The sequence below is a fragment of the Strongylocentrotus purpuratus genome, unplaced genomic scaffold, assembly GCF_000002235.5.
Source record: "Strongylocentrotus purpuratus isolate Spur 01 unplaced genomic scaffold, Spur_5.0 spur5_scaffold_19, whole genome shotgun sequence".
In the NCBI taxonomy this organism is placed as follows: Eukaryota; Metazoa; Echinodermata; class Echinoidea; order Camarodonta; family Strongylocentrotidae; genus Strongylocentrotus; species Strongylocentrotus purpuratus.
This window is the reverse complement of record NW_022145604.1, coordinates 24,942,242-24,954,721: the sequence shown is the minus strand read 5'-3', so window position 1 is coordinate 24,954,721 and position 12,480 is coordinate 24,942,242. Positions and strand designations below refer to the sequence as shown.

At 37.6% G+C, this 12,480-nt stretch overlaps 1 protein-coding gene across 1 annotated transcript; it reads right to left on the bottom strand.

Annotated features, from left to right (window-relative positions):
• Nucleotides 1-264: 264 nt before the first annotated feature.
• Nucleotides 265-11,080, bottom strand: LOC115926148. The gene is made up of 3 exons (XM_030990665.1): nt 9,013-11,080; nt 7,827-7,928; nt 265-6,849 (listed from the first exon to the last, which is right to left on the bottom strand). The coding sequence occupies exons 1-3, from the start codon at nt 10,835-10,837 to the stop codon at nt 6,554-6,556; spliced, it is 2,223 nt and encodes a 740-aa protein (XP_030846525.1). The 5' UTR covers nt 10,838-11,080; the 3' UTR covers nt 265-6,553.
• Nucleotides 11,081-12,480: the final 1,400 nt, after the last annotated feature.

Below are 12,480 nucleotides of genomic sequence, written 5' to 3'. Positions count from 1 at the left end.
GAGAAGCCATTTTGTGTTCAACTTTGTTTTCTTTGTCTCTTACCATCTTCTTTCTTTTATAAAATAAAACTGTTTAAATTTGAGACTTGAAGTCTAATTTAAAAAATGAATATTTAATTCTTTCAAAATAAAAAGAAAACTAATTTGTGCCCAAAATGTCAGTTACGACCTTGTTTCATTCACATGGTGGAGTATCAAGATAAGCCGGAATAAAATCATAAAAACATGAGATGCCCCTTTAATATAAAATAAAATACTTCGACATGCCTTTCAAATACAGCAAAACTGTTTTTATTATTAAAGACAACTTTGAAAAAATAAGGCTTATAAAACAAGGTTCCAACAAAACATGATACATCTCAGTTCAGAGGACAACGAACACATAGGTGGGCTGTTATACAGGTATGGTAGGAGAGGAGTTACTCGCAACTTGGGGATTGTTTAGACCCATATTCATGCCTTCTTTTGCAGTGAAATCAGCCCCCAGTGACCTTTAAAAACAAAAATTCCCATATAAAAGTGAATCATGGTGTTGCAATATTGAAATTGGAGTAGCAAACTACATAACATTAATATTTACCTCTATCATAATTTGGTATACACAAGAAAGAGTTTGAGTACTAAGCTTCTGAATAGCGTTTTTGCAAAACCTTAATTTTCATGTTTAGATGTTACAAAATTGAAATCTGACATGATAAAAACTAATGTATTTCGCTTCAAGCTGTTAAAAAAAAAAAAAATCGTAAGTGGTGATTTTGCTTTTAAAGGCGGCATGAATATGGATCTGAATAATAACATTTTATTTAAAATCCCTACAAAAACCTTCAGTCCCAGCGAGGGCATTAGTATCTGCTTTGAAAATATCCACTTTGGAATGGCGTGCTGGGCAGTCAAGATGTGTACATCAAAATAAGATCGCAACAGAAATATCAGAGTTGGACAAATATTTCCCAAATATGCCCGTGTCTCTTTAATCAAGATCTTAATTTAAAGAATGAAAGTTACATTTGTTAATAAAAGCAAGTGGAAAGTATCAGCATATTTGTGTTCTGAACCCAGGATTCCGAATTCCATAATCCATTTCATTTTTGTATAGAACTCGGGTTACAAAGTGATATGTTATGAACATATAAACATTACATTTTAGTGGATGGATAGTAACATCAAAACATGACCAATACATCACTTTTGTGCTAATCTTGTCTTCTTTGTACAAAAGTATTGGGCAAAGAAATACAGTCAAACAAAACTGTTGGAAAATGGACTACATATAGACATTTTAAATTATCACTTTCATGTCAGATAATAGGTCACATTGTCCATGGAGTTGGGTTATAGTCCGACGTAGACGACAAACCAGACATAGTGATCATTCATCTCTTCAACCAGCATTATAGTTTTGCACATCATTCTTCATTTTGACTGTCTATGGGTGCTGGGCTATTCCCACTGGTGGGCCCTACAGAGAATCTAAATTCAAATTTGAATACGACGACAATACCCTTTGTTTCACAAAACATTTGTAGTGACGTCAACTAGTTTGCGTTCCAAGCGTATCAACCTGTCCATGCCTATTCAATCACCTTATCTTAACGATCATGAAGCACGCACGAAAAGCATGTGATGTCACTACAGACATTTTGGTAAAATACAGAGTAATGTACAATGTAGTGTAGGTATACCTATAATACAAAACATGATTTATTTTTAGAATGAATTTGATATAAAACAGCTTTTGCCCAAATAATATTTCTTCAATGATAAACCTGACAGGTGATGTCACTACAGAAGTTGTGATGAAACAAAGGGTATTCATTACTTAAAGCATACACATTTTTTTCCACATAACAGGAAAAGATTAACAATTGATTGCATTGCATGAGAACATGTCTTGTCAAGACATTTAACTCACTCTTTACAAAAAACAAAAACAAACACAAACATCAGAAATTCATAACAACAAACTGAACCAAGGGTAAATTTGTAATATGTCACATTTTCATATATGAACAAAACACTCTTGCATGCACTATCCATTTCAGAACTCTATATAGATTGTGTACATGTATGTAAAACTATAAAACTGTTCAAAACAACACTGGATGAAAAATTGAATACACTCAATGGTATATGCAAGATTGGAGTTGACCAACTCTGTAGCTTGTCACTACAGACGTTTTGGTAAAATACAGAGTAATGTACAATGTAGTGTAGGTATACCTATAATACAAAACATGATTTATTTTTAGAATGAATTTGATATAAAACAGCTTTTGCCCAAATAATATTTCTTCAATGATAAACCTGACCTTCTGTTTCAACTCCTTTTCTGAAATACCAGCCATTCCACAAATTTTGGTCAACCAGCATTTAACTGCAATGATACTGAACAATCAACTTTTTTAACATGTACACTATGAACGGTGAATTGTAAACTGTATATACCTGATCTAACTATTATAATATGATATACTGTTTAATACAGGCTAGTGGTTACATTTTAATACACAACTAACAAATGTATTACAACATTGCTCATACTAGCTACATCAAATAACAAAATGTTATACATATAATTTGAGAGTGCTCTGGTAAGAATATTTTCATGAGGTGAAAGATTAGTTGCACCATACCAGGAGCTGGCGGAACGGCCAATCTTCCACTAAAATGAAAATATTCTATCCGATGAATAAAACATTTATCATTTGTTGTATAACTCATCTACAGATTCCCATCTAAAATATTTTATAAATCATCAGGAAGACAAGATTCAATTCAATAAAAACTATTTTTTTAATGTTCCTTTAGAAGCAGAACCCACACTTATAATTGGCGGTGGTCATCACGCTTGGAATTCAAACCCAGAAAAAGTGTTCTTTGCAGGTGATGTCACTACAGAAGTTGTGATGAAACAAAGGGTATTCATTACTTAAAGCATACACATTTTTTTCCACATAACAGGAAAAGATTAACAATTGATTGCATTGATTGCATTGCATGAGAACATGTCTTGTTAAGACATTTAACTCACTCTTTACAAAAAACAAAAACAAACACAAACATCAGAAATTCATAACAACAAACTGAACCAAGGGTAAATTTGTAATATGTCACATTTTCATATATGAACAAAACACTCTTGCATGCACTATCCATTTCAGAACTTTATATAGATTGTGTACATGTATGTAAAACTATAAAACTGTTCAAAACAACACTGGATGAAAAATTGAATACACTCAATGGTATATGCAAGATTGGAGGTGACCAACTCTGTAGCTTATCAAAGCTGACCCATAAGTCGCTGTTTGACCAACAAATTACCTCATACAGTGGCAACTCGTTCTTGCAAACCCTTTTCTTAACACAAAGTTCCAAATAATACAAAGAGGAATTCAATTTCCAAGGTGTTCTTGTAAATTTCATTCTATCCTGATAACACAAACCTAAATCCAAACCCCCACCAACTTTGTGTAAATGAGTTGCTACTCTACACAGTACAGGAACGAAGATGCTTCTGATCCCAGCCAAATGAGGAGATATCAAACTTGAATGGGCATAGTACCTTAACAAGTTTGATCAGATCACAGATTGGAGAAATGCAATGGAGCATCTCATGTTTGCAAAGGGACTTTGGGGCTAACTCTTATTATCTCCCCAGCTGGGTCAACACAAGTGAGCATCATATGTCCCCGTTTAAGCTGAAAACCTTTATACATGGGCTATTCAATTCCTAGGACGACCAGCCGGGAGGTAATAATCAAGGTTGGCCTGCAAAGTCCCCATTTGATCTACACAACTTTTAACATCTTAAAACATGTAATTACCTACAACTTAAGGATGCACCCAGCAACGTCAAAGTTTGCCATACCCTTAAATGATTTTTTTTTTATTGCTATCTTCAAACTCTGTTCCATCATGTCAGTAAATTCTGTGATGCTAATATAAACATTGAACCATCAAAAACTGTTTTGTGGACCCTTTTCAGGTTTAAAATCTAACAAAACTACAGATGAAACCTTTTTTAACGCAAAATGACAGTGTCCGTTTATGCGATGCATGCTACGTGTCCCGTCACATTGCAACACGATGTGCAATATCCGCGCAATCTATCTACGTGACACAACGCCCATGGAAACAGCAAGCAATGTAAACAGATGGTGAGACCATGTGGACGTTTACTCTCAAATCCATATAAATTCAATTGGAAAAAATGTCTAATGTACCATCGGATGCAGCATATTGTCGGCAACCGTATACCAAAGTCAGGATCGAGACACAGGATCTTGGGGTTTTCAAGATGAGATTGAAAATGCAACTGAAAATCCATGTTTCTGCATAAAATCATAATTTCAGCCATTTCATTTTTAATAGTTTATATGAGTTTTGAACCCTCAGGACTCAAAAATAAAACATTTCTGATTTAAGATTTCATACAGAATACATTGTACCTACTAAAATCTAGTAACGTTTTTTTGTAATTAGGCCCTAGAACTTTTTTTATAGCCCACAACTCATAAGTTCAAACTTGGTTATTATATTTTTGGTACATTGTGAGTTATATTTTGGACACTAGGAAAATAATTTTTTGTTGCAAGGATATTTTATTTATGGTGGTCGAAAAAAATGGGTAAAAAAAATGATAAATTGTTGTCCAAATTGTATGTGTTCAATGGATTTAACAGGTCATTTTCAGCCAGAAAATGTATACCTTTATACACTTCCCATCAATAGTTTTTGAGTTACATACGAGATGAACTATACTGCATAAAGCATGTTGCTGAGTGCATCCTTAAATAAACAATGTTCTTGGCTCAGAAGCTGATCATAGTTTGTCGCAGAAATATACCCCACTTACCCTGCAAATCTTTATACAAACTGTTACACATTGGTCAATGCTCCCTGATAATTGACTGCAACTGGAAAATTATCGAAGCTGGCAAGCTTTGAGTCCACATTTGATCTGTAAAACTTTATTCACAATTTGGCCTTGACTAACTGGGGATCTGATCATAGATGGTACAAAGTCCCATTTGATCTGCAGACATAACTTAATAGAAACACATTGAACACATGATTATGCTTTAATGGTTATCTGGCCCTACCCAATAGCTGAGTGCGAGGACCTGATTAAATTTCACAAAAGGGGCAAATGGTCTACTTTTTGATGATTTTTTTGAAAAAAAGGGTCCAAACTTAGATGAAATTGGACAAGAGTGGTGAGATATTTATAAAGTCTAATAAAGGCCAAAGGTCCATGGTAATTGACCAACAGTCAAAACCCAACTGCTAACCAAGTTGTCTCATAAATCAAAATTAGACATGTTACTTTTTACACAATTTTCAATTTCATGGGACTTCACCTGGCCTTGACTAATTGAGGATCAAAGGTGGTAGCTATGTCCCATTTGATCTGCAATGTACTTAAAAATCTAAATTTTGCAAGTAGCGGGCCTTTGACGAGTCAAGTTAGCCATAAGTCCCCATTTGACGTGCAAACTTTAGTTTACACAATGTGGATGCTTCCTCATCAGCTGGAACTAGCCAACTGAGGACCTCGATCATCACAGTTGGCTCTTAAATCCAAACATTATACATAGCGGTCCTTTGACGAGTCATCATGGCCCTGATCAACTGGTGAGCCAAGTAAAGTTGACCAAAAGTGCCCATTTGACCTACAAACTTAACTTTCACACAATGTACACATGCGGATGCTTCCTGGTAATCGGACCCAAGCCAACTGAGGACCTGATCAAAATTGCCCATAAGTCACTAGTTGATTGCAAAACATTACATACTGGCCTATTTAACTGGGGAGCCAAGCAAAGTTGGCCTAAAGTCCCTATTTGACCTGCAAACTTTATTTTACATAGTGTACACATGTGGATGCTTCCTTGTCATGGTCTAAGCCAACTGAGGACCTGATCACAGTTGGCTCTTAATTCCCAGTTGATATGGAAAACATTATACATCTAGTCCTATCACGAGTCCTATCAACCATGAACCTAATCTAGGGGAAGTGAGCAAAGTTGGAGTTTGACCTGTAAACCTTTATGCACATTGTTACACATGTGATGCTCACTGACGTTGACCATCTGGTGATATGGGAGCTGATAAAATTGACCTGTAAGTCATCATTTAAACTGCAAAACGTTAACCTGGCAAACTGGGGCTTATCAAACAACTTTAGCACAAAAGTTCCCATTTGCCTTACAATCTTCTATACAGTATACATACTGTTAGACACAAGTCTACTCCCTGGCCCTGACCAACTGGGCAGGTAATTAAGTTTTTCCTATTAAGTTCCCATTTGACTTGCAGAACCATACACTGCTTTACACACAGTATGCTTCCTGGCCATGGAGTTAACTGTTAACCTATATAAAGGTGCACCTCTTCCAAAGCACAGCCCTTCATCAAGGAAACCAGTAAGTGGGTTATATGAATAAGAAGCAACCACATTTTACGCATGTCAGTACCTGAAAAGATTTCATCCAAAATTGCGGAGTGTGATGAACATGATTAATTTCACTCATAACAGGTTGAAAATTCACTAAAAATCCAGTGGATTTGTCTTTCTAATTTGGTTTCTAATGAAATCTTTGACTGTTGTCCACCTTTTAGTACGACCCTTCAGGTCTGCATCCATCTTGCAGTACTTCATTATTTTTTCTTTACCGGGCAGTTGGCGTGAGCGTAGTTCTTCTTTAAAGTGTCTGTGTATTGCTTGTTTTTCTTCAGCTGTCCAAGATTGTCTGATACTCCTTTTCTTTCTGCTGGCACCACGGTCACTTTCCTTGTTTGCAACTTGGTCACTCTTCTTTCTGCTTTGCTGCGGCATGCTCATACCTTTAATAGTGAATTAGACAAATAAGTAGGGAAACACAATTAATGTTTCAGGTTCAATGACAGATTTTAAAAAACTTAACCAAATGCAGAAGATGGTAGCTGAGAGAAGAGTGGAATGGTTATATTTTGATTTTTTTTTTAAAGTTACAATTTACATTACTTTTAGCTAGTTCTTCATTTAAAGCTGTCTGCATTAGGAGTGCCATTTAGCCAGAATTCAAACTAAGCGAATGCTAAAATTCAAATAGTGACACAAGGATAATCACCTGTTGAGGGCATCTGGAATAATCAAAGTAAGGATAAACTAGATGGAACTTCGACTGCGCGCATTCGAAAATGATGCCTCCGTCATAGAGCAAGTTTACAAACCAAAACAGAAGAAATTTTTCAAATTCGAATTTCATTGTAATCCATTAACAGGTTCTCAGAATATCGTGATTACAAGCAATTTCTCATATACATATATGACCCTTTGATCTTTGACCTCATGACCCTAAAATCTACTCAGTTCATTGGCTCTGCAAGATGTCCTGAATTAAATAGTAATCCATCTGTCAGTTCTAATGATAAAGCTGTTTTTGCATACATAATGAGCCCATGACATTTGACCTTTGACCTCATGACCCATAAATCTACTCAGTTCATTGGCTCTGCAAGATACATACATGACCTAAGTTTGGCAGGAATCCATCAATCGGTTCTTGAGATAACGCGATCACGAGCTGTTTTTCATACATAATGAGCCCTGTGACCTTTGACCTTTGACCTTGTGACCCCAAAATCTTATCAGTCCATCGGCTCTGCAAGATACATACATGACCAAAGTTTGGCAGGAATCCATCAATCGGTTCTTCAGATAACGCGATCACGAGAACGGGACGGACGGACGGACGGACGGACAACCCGAAAACATAATGCCTCCGGCTACTTCGTAACGGAGGCCTAACAAAGGATATAACAAAGTAATTCATTCACACCTTCATTTTCTTTGTCTGACATCTCATCCATCAAAACAGCATCATCGGGCCTGTTCACTTCGTTGTCAGGATCATCATCAACATCTGGATCTATGTTGCATTCTGAAAAACAAAAAACAAACACAGATTTAACAAGAGCAGGTGAAAAATAACATACATGTACATTATAATCTTTGCAAGGGTAAGTTCATAGCAGACAGCTGTGGATAGTCATCCCTGTTTTGCTTTTCATGTAAACAGCACAGCTGGTACCACAACTACTCTTCAATACAAAGTGTATTTAGAGAGACAATTCTGCAAGTGTCATCATTTTTTTAAAACACATGAGTATCCAAAATATATCAAAATATGCAAATTAGCTCATTAAATGTCATGATTATGCAAATAATGCAATGAAAAGCATCACACAACATCTTGGCACCTCAGTCTGTCACCCTACCAGGTTTCAAATGAATCAGGTATAGCGTTTAGCCTGCAGAGCATTTTTTTTAAGGTTAACCTAAATTGCATTGCAAATAAGCTAATTGAAATTCATGAATATGCAAATAATACAGCTCAAAGCAACACATGATATTGTGGCACCTCACTCTATCACCCTACCAAGTTAGAAGTAAATCGGGCATAGCGTTTAACCTGCGGATCATCCTACCAAGTTTTGGAGTAAATCAAGCATAGCGTTTAGCCTGCGGAGCATTTTTAGAAGGGTTAACCGAAAACGTTAACCGAATCGGTTAATGGAAAGACGGACATAGATAATTTGGATTAGTATGTGCCACCATGAACGTTCAGTAAGGCGACACAAAAATCAAATCACATATTCAAGTATTTGAAATGTTGGCAGCTTCCCATATATTGTATCTCGGATCAATTCTTATTAAAACTGGAGGTACTAATGAAGACATCCCAGTTTGCTTACCAAAAGCATGGAACTTCACAAACTGAAGGATATAGCAAGCATACAAAACTAAGGAAATTATACAATATAAAAACTGTGTTGTATGAGAGTGAAATGAATGATTGAGATGTAACATAAAAGTTTTCTGGCCTAATGTAATCTCAAACTAGAAACCGTTATGATCTCACTAACCAATCAGATATCACTTTAGATAAAAGTAGAAGGAAATGAAAATGGTATGGCATATTCTCAGCCATTCTATCTAGCACAAAACATAAAAAATAGTCATACCTTCATCTGCATCTACACGAACATCATCCAACGTCTTTCCTGCCATTGCCTTTAGGTCTCCCTTCTCCATGCTGAAGAGTACTTTAGAAATCTTTGCTACTTGCAGTGACGCATCTGGCAGGCGGTAGTAGGCTCTGTGGGTTCTTATGTCATGGCCCATGAAGGTGGCTAAAATGTCCACTTCATTATCCTTCAAATTCATGATCTGAGAGCTGATAGCAATGTGCTTCCTGAGTTTTGTCAATCTAAGCTGATCTGGATACTTTGCTCCACACTTTTGGGCATGATTTCGCACTGTATCAGTTGCTCTCAAGTGGCCTCTTCCATCGGGGTTTGCAAACAAGTAGGGATTTCCATCATTGACTACTTGTGACCTTTTCTCCATCAACAAGTCAATGCTGCCTTTCATGTCATCTGTTAGCAAAACGGGTACAGTGTTATTGCATTTCCCATTAATCTCCACCCTCCATACCACATTGCACAACGCCTTTTCCCATTTGGTTAGGCCTTCACCAAATATTCCACCTTCTCCTTTTGTGATACACTTGTAATCACTGAGGGGCATCTTTGAAACTTCTCCCGGACGCTTCCTGTTGAAAACACACACCTGGGTCAGGGTAACCTCAGCCAACTGTTTCCATCTGTCAAGGGTCTCATCACTACTGCAGCTGTTCAGCTTCTGTTTTCCCTCTTTTGTTTCTTTTCTCACATAATTGGACAGTGCAACAACATCTGTTGTCAAAGGAAGCAGCCTTGATGTATTTCTCTTGTTTACTTTTAATGTACGCAGTGCATGTGTGCTTACTTCTGCTTCCCACTTGAGAGTATATGATTTGATGAACTGTTTGCATTTCTTTTCCAAACCAGCATCTGCTTGCAACAGAGCATTTCCCATAAGGACTTTGGCAGCCGTCACCAGTGTATATCCGACTTTCAGTGCCAGGCTAGGTGTTGTGTACAAATGTGTATCCTCATTAAATCCTGCAGCCTTCCTAGTTGCAGCTATGACCTCATTAAATTTGGTAGGACAAATCAAATCTACTAATGAAGCCGATGGGTGATCATTCAATTTTCTGTACTCACGAACCAGTCGTGCAAGTTCACGCAATTTTTGCCGTATATATGAATACTGGTCTTTGTCATGCCCATGCTTCAATGTCAGCCTCTCTGCTACTTGCTGCATTAATCTATCTGATTTCACAACTCTCAATATTTCATCATCGACTCCCATTGATAATATCATGTGCACCTTTGGGCTTACTCCTGATGGGCCTGGAAGCATCATTCTACCAGTTTGAACATGTAAGGTTCTTTTTTTCTTCTTGGGTGGTTCACAGGTCTCATCCTCATCCTCAACATCTGGTCGCAATTTACATCTATGAACATGCCTGTACAAATCATCCTTGGAATAGAAAGCATAACAATGACTACATGGCAAATATTCTTCTGGATCCACATCATATTTCGGTCTGTATGCAACAATCAAGGTACCTTTATTTTCTTGAAGGACTTTGACATTGTGACGATAGTTTCCGTAATTTCTCATTTTAGCTAGCAAGTTTGCCTTTTCTTTCATGTCTTTAGTTGCAATCCATTGCTGAACCTCAGTCTCGTTGACATGTTGTGGTGTAAGCAGATGCCTCGGCAGTTTCTTTTGTGGTTGACTACAAAATTTACAGTACTGAGGTTTGTCCCACTTTCTACAGTTGTTGTTTGAAGTGGTCATCACATTAATACTGCAACTGGAGCTTGAGACTTTTGCACTTTGAACACTTGCAGAGGCATGGGCAGGTGAGGTATTAGGTACTGAATGGTCAACAGGCATGGCTTCACTCTCCTTATTATCACTGACAGAAACTGCCACAGAGTTACTTTGACGTCCACGTACAAACCGAAATGGAATGAAATCAGCCTCATCACTGCTACTACCTTCTGGATCAGATTCGGCTTCATAATCACTATCGGAATCATCTCCAGATGGTTCAGATGCGACAGGAGTGTCGTCATCTCCAGATGGTTCAGATGCGACAGGAGTGTCGTCATCTCCAGATGGTTCAGATGCGACAGGAGTGTCGTCATCTCCAGATGGTTCAGATGCGACAGGAGTGTTGTCATCTCCAGATGGTTCAGATGCGACAGGAGTGACGTCATCTCCAGATGGTTCAGATGCGACAGGAGTGTCGCCATCTCCAGATGGTTCAGATGCGATAGGAGTGTCGTCATCTCCAGATGGTTCAGATGCGACAGGAGTGTCGTCATCTCCAGATGGTTCAGATGCGACAGGAGTGTCGTCATCTCCAGATGGTTCAGATGCGACAGGAGTGTCGTCATCTCCAGATGGTTCAGATGCGACAGGAGTGTCGTCATCTCCAGATGGTTCAGATGCGACAGGAGTGTTGTCATCTCCAGATGGTTCAGATGCGACAGGAGTGTTGTCATCTCCAGATGGTTCAGATGCGACAGGAGTGTCGTCATCTCCAGATGGTTCAGATGCGACAGGAGTGTCGTCATCTCCAGATGGTTCAGATGCGACAGGAGTGTTGTCATCTCCAGATGGTTCAGATGCGACAGGAGTGTTGTCATCTCCAGATGGTTCAGATGCGACAGGAGTGTCGTCATCACCGGTCCAGTGAACATTTGAGCCAGATGGTGCAGCATCCAGAACTCCCACCTGAAATTATCGGAAACGGAAACAATTCATGAGTTTAGAAATTAAGAATTAGCCATAATATGCAAAAGTTTTGCATGCATTTCAATTTCGCGAGCAAGACAATTCACAATTTTTTTAAAATGCATTTTCGAACATCAATTGGTAATATTAACAAATCGCTAAATTTGAATGCCACTACAATGGCCAATTGCCACTATCCATGGTGTGTAATTCCAAACTCAATCAAAGACATAAAACTTTGATTCTGTAGTAAGATGAGATTCATTTTTAAACAAGTCAACGCAAAGCGTAGCATCCCTCGCAGGGTACAAATGGCCTATATACGTCAGAACAAGTTACCTCCATTGGACTATATTATTATATTTCTAGGCAAGGATTTTCACATATATAATTACCGGTAGGTGTTTTTGCATATTTAATGAGCTATGACCTTTCACCTTTGACCTACATACTCAGAAATCGAAATTAGGCTGTACATGTATTTTGATACCATGTACCTTCATATCAAATTTCATTAAAATCCGTCAAACATTACTCAAGTTATCGAATGGAAACCAGATTTGCATATTTAATGAGCTATGACCTTTGACCTACATACTCCGAAATCGAACTTAGACTTTGTTTTAATACCATGAACCTTCATATCAAATTTCATTAAAATTCGTCAAACATTACTCAAGTTATCGAATGGAAACCAGATTTGCATATTTAATGAGCTATGACCTTTGACCTAGGTACATACTCCGAAATCGAACTTAGCCTGTATTTTGATATCATGTACCTTCATATCAAATTCC

What these genes read in the sequence shown, in the direction of transcription:
- LOC115926148 (XM_030990665.1), bottom strand. Translation starts at nt 10,837, where the DNA reads ATGCCTGTTGACCATTCAGTACCTAATACCTCACCTGCCCATGCCTCT. An exon ending in TCGTGTAGATGCAGATGAAG is followed by an intron (nt 7,929 to 9,012) that starts GTATGACTATTT and finishes TTTGTTTTTCAG; the next exon opens with AATGCAACATAGATCCAGAT. An exon ending in GTCAGACAAAGAAAATGAAG is followed by an intron (nt 6,850 to 7,826) that starts GTGTGAATGAAT and finishes TCACTATTAAAG; the next exon opens with GTATGAGCATGCCGCAGCAA.